Source organism: Arachis ipaensis, chromosome B10, assembly GCF_000816755.2.
Source record: "Arachis ipaensis cultivar K30076 chromosome B10, Araip1.1, whole genome shotgun sequence".
Taxonomy (NCBI): Eukaryota; Viridiplantae; Streptophyta; class Magnoliopsida; order Fabales; family Fabaceae; genus Arachis; species Arachis ipaensis.
This window is the reverse complement of record NC_029794.2, coordinates 103,548,189-103,556,989: the sequence shown is the minus strand read 5'-3', so window position 1 is coordinate 103,556,989 and position 8,801 is coordinate 103,548,189. Positions and strand designations below refer to the sequence as shown.

The 8,801-nt window shown below is 36.2% G+C and overlaps 1 protein-coding gene across 17 annotated transcripts; it reads left to right on the top strand.

Annotated features, from left to right (window-relative positions):
• On the top strand, positions 3,705-7,642 carry LOC107623504. 17 transcript variants are annotated; one of them, XR_002356614.1, is made up of 6 exons: positions 3,705-4,153; positions 4,383-4,455; positions 4,789-5,174; positions 6,254-6,368; positions 6,501-6,619; positions 7,115-7,352. XR_002356614.1 is itself a non-coding variant. In XM_016325804.2 (6 exons), exon 6 carries the CDS (start codon positions 7,100-7,102, stop codon positions 7,481-7,483), a length of 384 nt encoding a protein of 127 aa, XP_016181290.1. In that variant the 5' UTR covers positions 3,706-4,153; positions 4,383-4,455; positions 4,947-5,174; positions 6,254-6,368; positions 6,501-6,619; positions 7,089-7,099; the 3' UTR covers positions 7,484-7,642. The 17 variants fall into 17 exon arrangements, 13 of the variants coding, with proteins under 13 accessions (XP_016181290.1, XP_016181291.1, XP_020970501.1 ...); XR_002356615.1 differs by having other exon boundaries at positions 3,706-4,153; positions 4,947-5,174; positions 6,493-6,619; XR_002356617.1 differs by lacking the exon at positions 7,115-7,352 and adding an exon at positions 7,089-7,101 and having other exon boundaries at positions 3,706-4,153; positions 4,947-5,174; positions 6,493-6,619.

The window sequence follows — 8,801 nt, the reverse complement described above, 5'->3', positions numbered from 1 at the left end:
CTTGTGGCGTGAAGGTGTCAAGTGAAAAGCTTGAGACTGAGCGGTTAAAGTCGTGGTCTAAAGCAAAAAGAGTGTGCTTAAGAGCTCTGGACATCTCTAATTGGGGACTCTAGCAAAGCTAAGTCACAATCTGAAAAGGTTCACCCAGGTAAAGTGTTTGTGGCATGAATGTATCCAGTGGTAATACTGGAAAACAGAGTTCTTAGGGTCACGGCCAAGACTCTAAAAAGCTGTGTTCAATAATCAAAATAATCTTAACTAAGAAAGTCAATAATATCATCTAGACTCTAATTTCCTAAAGATGCCAACATCCTTGAGTTTCAATGGATAGTGAGATGCCAAAACTATTCAGAGGCAAAAAGCTACTAAGTCCCGCTCATCTGATTGTAACTAAGCTTCATTTAAAACTTATAAATTTATTGTATCTTAATTTTCTTTTCTATCCTACTGTGTTTTTAGTTGTTTGAGGATAAGCAACGGTTTAAGTTTGGTGTTGTGATGAGCAGATATTTTATCTGCTTTTTGGCATCACTTTCATATAGTTTTTAGTAGTTTTTGTTTAGTTTTTATTTAGTTTTTATAGGTTTTAGTGTTAAATTCACATTTTTGGATTCCACTGAGTTTTTGTGTTTTGGACAATTTCAAGTAATTTTTGGCTGAAATTGAGGAGCTGGAGTAGAAGTCTGATTTAGAGACAGAGAAAGCACTGCAGATGCTGTCCAGATATGACCTGCTTGCATTCAGAAGAGCTTTTCTGGAGATATAGAAGTTCAAATGGAGCGCTCTCAACAGCTATGGAAAGCTGACTTCCAGAGCTTTCCAGCAATATATAATAGTTCATACTTTGCTTTGGATTAGAAGGCCCAAAATCGGCGTCCAACACCAGCTTCCTGCCCCCTTCCAAGCGTCCAGCGCCCAAAGAGCAGAGCCCAGCGTCCAAAGGCCCAAAGAGGACCCCCTAGCTGGCGTACCACGCCCAAGAAACCTCATAGCACGTGGATCTCATCAAAGCTCAGTCCAAACACTCACCAAGTGGGCCCTAGAAGTGAATTTTAGCACTAAATAGACTGTTGTACCTTTACTAGTCATCTATTTAGTATTTAAAGTGTATTTTACATGATTTTCAGAGACATCATACACCATTCAGCATTATTCACATTTTTCCATAGTATTTTTCTCTTCAGCATGAGTTTCTAAACCTCCTAGATTGAGGGGAGGAGCCCTGCTAAATCCTATGAATGAATAAAAGTATTACTGTTTCTCTTCGATCCGTATTTGATTAATTCTAAGATGTATATTCGTTCTTCATCAATACGAATGCGTTGAACTGGCATAAGGTTATCACATTCTACATGGGTTCAGAGTGCGTCTTTCATCGGACAATGATGAACCACCAGCTTGAATACACGTCTCTCAGACGGCTAATGCACGACTTCGTTGGGGACTTCTTGAGACATCAGTTCAGCCGATTTACGAGGAGATTAGGGCCTTTGTGGTAGAGGCTAGAACCTAAGGTGCAGCATCCTCAGATCCGGAAGATTTGACCTTGTCTGTGGCGTTTTGAGTAGGATCATCAAGGAGAATGAACTGCAGAAGCTTCACCCTCAATCAGAATAGACCCGCACTAAACCTGGGGTTCAGATCTGGAGGAGTATTGGCAGCTGCTCAAACCAGTGTCAATCACATACAGCCTGCCATTGAAGAAATCACTCACAAGCAAAGAGAGCAGTAATACCGAAGTTAATTCAGAAAGACAAATCAACTCCAAGCCTCATCCATCACAGATATTCATCTAGGTTTTGAGATTATCTTTATAATTCCATCTTCCAAATCCAATTCTTCTATCCACCTGACTAAGACCTGCAAGATAACCATAGCTTGCTTCAAGCCACAATCCTCCTGGGATCGACCCTAACTCGTTCAGGTATTACTTGGACGACCCAGTGCACTTGCTGGTACAGCTGTACGAAGGTGTGGGGATTTGTGCACCACCAGCCAAGACTGACCATGACCACTGTCTCTTGGACTTTTCTAAGGGAAAATCAAGGGAGCTTGAAATTAGTGATGATAGGTAGGTATACTTAGCATGAAAATTTTTAACTTCCAAATTAAAGGATGAGCATTGTATTTCATCCCTTCCTGCCTCAAAAATGATTTTTTTAAATGGCAATTTATATTGATTGCCACTGAAATTTGACTAAACTCATTGTACCTCTTTTCTATTTATTTAAGTGACATTAATTTCTCTTTATGAAAGATAGTGATATTTTGAAATATTTTATTTTTTAATTTGTATAATAATTAAGGAAGTGTAAGTAAATACTTTTGGAACTGGAACCATTTTCATAAATATTTTTTATTTCTATCTTCCAATTTGGTATAAAAAGTCTTTGGCTCCCTCTCAAAGTATTTTTGACTTAAAATCAATGTATATTTTGGTCTATTGTTAAACTCCAGCTTTTGAGTTTTGAGCTATTGGACTCTCGAGAATTCGTTGTTCAGTTTTAGTAGTTTTTGAATGGCTACGGTAAGCGTTTCATTTTATTTACTTGCTCATGATGTGTTTGATGAAATGCCTTAACTACATGTGCTTTGCAAAATTAGTTTATTGTGTGGAGTATTGTTTTAGTGAGATCATGGTTACTACTTACACTAATGGTTCCTTATTCTTATTATTCCTTGATCTCTTGATTTCTAGTTTTGTTGTTTGAATAAGTGGATTGAAGGTTGATTCCTTGTTTACCTATTTGGGTAATGTTCATAAGCTATGTGACATGTTATATCCATATTTGAGATTTTCATAGTTTGATACATTTTATCTGCTATGTCACGCTCATTGTACTACTCTTCATGATTTTAAATTTTAGTGTGTCAATGATGTTATGCACTTGAGATATTTCATTTCGTTATGTAAATGTTGCTTTTATGTATAATTTCAGATTTAGTGGTGTATCCTTCATGTTTATTACTCCTAATCAATGTTCTGAAAATCGGACCGGACTAGTCAGTCGAATTGGTCCAACCGGGAACCGATGATAAAACAGTCCAATCTTTTGTTTATAACCGTCCTTTTGTGAACCGTTCAAAAACCGCTGAACTGGCCGGTTCAGAATAAATGACACTGTTTTGAGTTTTTTTTTTAAAAGAAAAGAAAATCCAACCCGTGCCACCTTCATTCGTGAACAAGGTTGCGAGAACCGAACCGGTCAATGAATTGGTAAAGTGACTGGTTCAATAATTCGACCTAGGTTCAACCGGGGTTTAAACTGTTTAATTAAATATTAAATAAAATTATTAAAAATTCAATATATAATTTTAAATATTTAAATTTAATAATTTATAAACTAATAAAATTAAACATTTTACATAATAAATTATACATAATTTATCAATAAAATTTCATAAATAATTTCAAACATCAAAATTTATAACTAAAATAGATCAAGATGCACCTAAATGACACACATAATGTTCTACCAAAAAAACCATTGTTTTGAAAACCGAACCGAATCAGACAAATCAACCGGGTTAATCGAGAACCGGTCAACTAACCGATTCGGTTGAAGCAAAAAACCGTCTAACAAAAAACCTATAAAAAATCGATTGAACCGGCGATTAACCGGTAAACCGTTTGAACCGAACGGTTTTTTTCCGGTTATTTATTTTTAAAAAATGAAAAAAATAAAAAAAATATATAAACCCTCCCCTCACTCGCACACAAGTCCACGGAACCCAGCCCCCTCTCTCTCTCCACCCACGGAACCCTGGCCCCTTTTTCTTTCTCTCTCCCAGCCAACAGCAGCAGGAGGCCAGGAGCCACCGCCCAGTGCCCAGCGCCGTCGTCGCCGACAAACTCGTCTCCTCAGCCAGCGTCCAGCCTCGCCGTCGCCGATCCTCTTCTCCTGGATCCCATCTCCTCGCGTCGCTAGGTCTCATCGCCGAACGAGTGGACGGTGCTGTCGCCGCCGGGCGGAACTGACCGTGGTGGTATTAGGAATCATCGCCTGTGGAAGCTCAACCCCGCAGCCCCGTCGCCTGTGGAAGCTCGGCGCCGTCGCAGGAGCTTGACGTCGTCCCCTCTGTTGGAGCGCTGGAGCGCGCTCTCTGTGTTCACCGTGCCTCCGTCACCGTGTCCTAATTCTTGTGATTACAGGTTCTGAAATTTCTGATTTCATATTCTAGTTACTTTTTGTGTCTTAATTACAATGTTCATCACCTTTGTGATGTTATATTATATCTTATCTTCTGTCACTAGGAATCATTTAGTTTGGTTAATTACTTAATTTTGTTCATGATTTTTGTTAATTGGATTTTGAATTTTGTTTGCTGTGACTTGGAACCATTTTATTTTGTTCATGATATTGAACATTTTCCTCTGTTAGATACTTTGGTAGTTGATGATTATGCCAAGCTAGAATGATCAGAGGGAAATAATGATCAACATTCCAATTTGAGGTAAAAGTTCTACATTTTGTATCTATGCCAAATTTGGTGACCTTGCCCAGTAACTTCAAGGATCTATAAAGCCATTACAGTATTTGTTGGTTTCAAGATGCATCAATCTTGTGGTGCTTCTTGAGTGGCTCCCAACTATGGATTCAATTTTATTTTTGTTGCTGATGTGTATTTTGATTCAGAAATCAGGATTATGGGAATTGTTGCTGATTTTCTGATTATGGTATTGAAATGATGTTGCTGATTATGGGAATTGTTGCTGATTTTTTTAGTTTTGATGATTAGTACTTTTGTTAAGTTGAAAACTTGATTGTTGATTTTGTTTTCTTCAAGGTTCTGAAAACCGGACCGGTTATCAATCCGTTCTAGTCACTGGTTTATTAGTTCACAGGTTCAACCGGTCTAACCGTGGTTCAACCGGTAAAACCGTTTTATAAATTCTTCAAATTATACGAAACTGAATTCTTCAAACCCCCCTTTGACTGTAGCAGTGTTCAAATTGGTACCAAATCAAAACCCTAGTTCCTCCTCAACCGTTCTGCTGCCGTGCCGCCGCCGTCCGTGTTGTCGGCCTCCGCTTCTTCCTCCTTCCCCGTGTCCTGAACCCAGGCTCTCTTTTGTAGCTCTGCACGTCGTCCCCATCCTCCCTGACTTCTCTGTTCGAGGCTTGGAGCAGCTCGCCATCGGGTCACCGCTCGCCATCCTTCTCTCCGTCGAAGGTTAGTGGCCCTGCTTTCACTTCTTCAGTTCTTCTTCTTCCTTTTATGCTCTGTTTACTGATTTCTTGGTTCTGTTTAGTGTGGTCTGGTGTTTATTGAAATCCATAACTAAATGCTGATTGTTCTTTGATTGGGTTTATCAATTGAGAGCTGCTGTTAGTGTGGTCTGGTGTTTATTGTTGATTTACACAATTTATTTGTCATAGAAGTTATCTCACAGTTCAGGGAGATAGATTTGCCACTAGTACACAAGCCTCAGCCACACTTTCCCATCCCTTAATCAAATATTTCTCAAAATCAAATAAATGAATATGGCAATTTTCAAATTGGACCTGAAAATAATAGGCAGCAATCTTAAACCTATATAAAAAAAAAGTAAGGTAACAAATACAATTCTTGTCATAACAATACAATGACTTAATTCTTTGATAATAGTTAAGTAAAAAAAATTCTAATCGTAAACTCACATTAAACAATAATCTTAGGGAAGGAAAAGATTCCTTTTGTGATCAACTATGCAACTTCAAGTGTTAGAATATCAAGAGGCATAATTACCATTTACTGTACTCTGAACTCAGGTTTTCATTTTATGATACTATCCTCAAATTTAAGAGTTCATCCTAATCTTCAGGTTGAATAAGGACTTTGCCACGTTGATATATCAGAGAGAAGATCACGCAGTTGATCAATGAGTATCTTTAGGTGCACGTTCTTGTTGGCAAGCACCTATATTAACGAACAGATATTCAAATGTTAAACACAATAAATATAATTTGAAAAACAAAATACCTTGTTTCAGCAAACTAAAGTTATTGACCCAATTAAGTTGTTTCAGCAGTATTAACCAGTTAGGTTGGCAAGCCCCTAGAAGAATAAAATAGCTTCCAGGAAACTTAGCTGACATAACATGGATCCCTCAATACACAAAATTTGAGCCCAAAGTGACAATTATTAGTTAGTTTATTTATATTGGGAATTTTGAGTTATATATTTCTTACTCCTAAAAAGCATTGTTGTTAAAAGTATACAATAAATATCTATTTATGGTTTCTTAAATTTATTCCTTGTCTTCTATTCAGGTGGATGAATGGTCAGCATTTAAGGGCACGACCATCACAGGAAGTGACCCAATTTATTGGAGATCGCTGGAAGGCATCTGACTTATTCATAGTATCAGCAGGGCCCTTTGTTGATGTGAGATTTGATTCCATATGTCTTGATTTAGTCTCATTCTAAGTTGAATTCTATTTAATCATTTTCCAAGGCACTTGAATTTATTTAGTATGATTTTGTTGTGACTTAAAACATTAGACTCAAGTATGGCAGGTTTCCTATCATTGGCTTGGAAACTGTCAAGAAAATCAAGCATGGTTATGTTTGGTGGCTTTGGAAAATATGCCTCCGCATTATATGTTGCAGCAGTGAAAGCCAATTTAGTCGAAAAGGTTGAATCCGAGATTCTTCAGTTTGTTGAGGCAGTTAAGAATAGTACTATAATTTCCTAGGTTATAAGTGACTTGTCTGTGAAGAAAGATCATAAGATTTGATTGATGATATTTCATGTAATGCTTTAAATTTAGAAGATATTTTAAAGTTCATATTAAACTATAATTATGTTTTAGAGTGTTTATTTATAATTTATTTATTATTTTTATTATAAAACGGTTTTACCGGTTGAACCACGATTAGACTGGTTGAGCCTATGAACCAATAAACCAGTGACTAGAATGGATTGATGACCGGTTCGGTTTTCAGAACCTTGCTTCTAATAATTAATTTGCAACCAAGAATGTTAATGACTTGTTTGTAATCAAGACATTGGTTTCTCCTTTCATTATGTGTGGCATTGCTTTTAGTCATCCCTTTCATTTTTATTAAACTAATTTGTGTGCTTAATTTTCTATCTGCCATTAGATAACTGAAGAATGACTGTTTTGAAGCGGTACGTGCTGAGAATATTCATATCATTGAAACACATTACGGCAAATGTTGTGGATAGAAACCATGGTCATGTTGTAGCAACCTCCTCCACAGCGGAGCACTCCATTAAACAGTCACTTGAGAGTGGCCGGTCCTGCAATGCGAAAGCAGCTGCTGTTGTTGGGGAGATATTGGCCATGCGTCTCAAAGTTGAAGGACTTAAGGATGGACAAGGAAGAGGAATTTATGTCAATGTAACTAAGGAAATAAAGAAGAAGGGATTTAAGAGCCAAACCAAGGTTTGGGCTATTGTTAATGCCCTTAAAAACAATGGTGTTAAACTCATAGATGAAGATGATGGTAATGATTCTTCTCCTAGTCATTCATAAGATGTCTTTTGTATATCTATAAATATATTAGAATGTTTTTGTATCCAATGATAATATAGGAATGCAGTGATTTTTGTACTAAGAACATCTTTTCAATATACAAATACACCTATCTTCTGCTGTTATATTGATAGTAAATGTAAATCAGAATAATGTGTACTAGATGCTGTCATTTTTGTCACTTAGTTCTGTATTTTGGGCTGCCACTTTCATTTGGCATGCATATACTGTAGTAGCTACATCATTCACAGAAAGTTTATGTCCAAACAAAAATAGGTAATGATACCTACAATGAAAAAATATATATATATCATAACAGGTCCATCATACAAAGTTTCAGTGTTTACACTTTACAGTGCTTATCCTGCACAACTCTATAGTTTTATTGAGTCTTTCATGAAAATATGTTAGACAAAAATCATAGAGTTGACCAGACTTATCAAGAATTAAGAAGTGAGAGGGAAAATGATATATTTGTAAGGTTGCTAATTGAAATTAGTGATGATAGGTAGGTATACTTAGCATGGAAATTTTTAACTTCCAGATTAAAGGATGAGCATTGTATTTCATCCTTTTTTGCCTCTGAAATGTTTTTTTTTTAAATGGCAATTTATATTGATTTCCTCTGAAATTTGACAAAAATCATTGTACAGTTTGATAAAAATCATTGTACTTCTTTTCTATTTATTTAAGTGACATTAACTTCTCTTTATAAAAGATAGTAGTATTTTGAAAGATTTTATTTTCTAATTTGTATAATAATTAAGGAAATGTGAGTAAATACTTTTTGAACTAGGACTATCTTCATAAATGATTTTGATTTCTATCTTCCAATTTGGTATAAAAAATCATTGGCTCCCTCTCGAAGTGTTTTTGACTTAAAATCAATGTATAATAGTAGACTCCAATGATCTTATGCAAAAGAAAGGTGACATTAAACTTTGGATGTTACACGGTTTTAACATAATAGATTGGACAGGCTTTTTTTCATACATTGATTGAATCCACAACCCGTATTGCAAGTTGCTTAATTCCTACAAGTTTCTTGGTTGTCCTTGCTATTTAGCTTTCACAATTTGTCCTATACCATCATCCTTTGGGGCCAGGGGCCACTACCCTGAAGCCAGGTTCGTTAGCTTCCACATACATTAATTTGATTCCACATATAATATATATTTTTTTAACCAATTTACATTGTCTTAACAAATTAAACAGCTGTGAAAGTGGGGAGAGATTCCAAATTTTTTTTTGTCATTTACAATGGCATTATAGCTAATAACAAATCCTGATTTGGAGTATTAGTTACTTTTAATAACAA

Bases quoted from the DNA above. Each gene is read 5' to 3' on its own strand.
- LOC107623504 (XM_016325801.2), top strand. The intron at 6,369-7,114 runs GTGAGATTTGAT...ACTGTTTTGAAG, and splicing joins CAGCAGGGCCCTTTGTTGAT to CGGTACGTGCTGAGAATATT.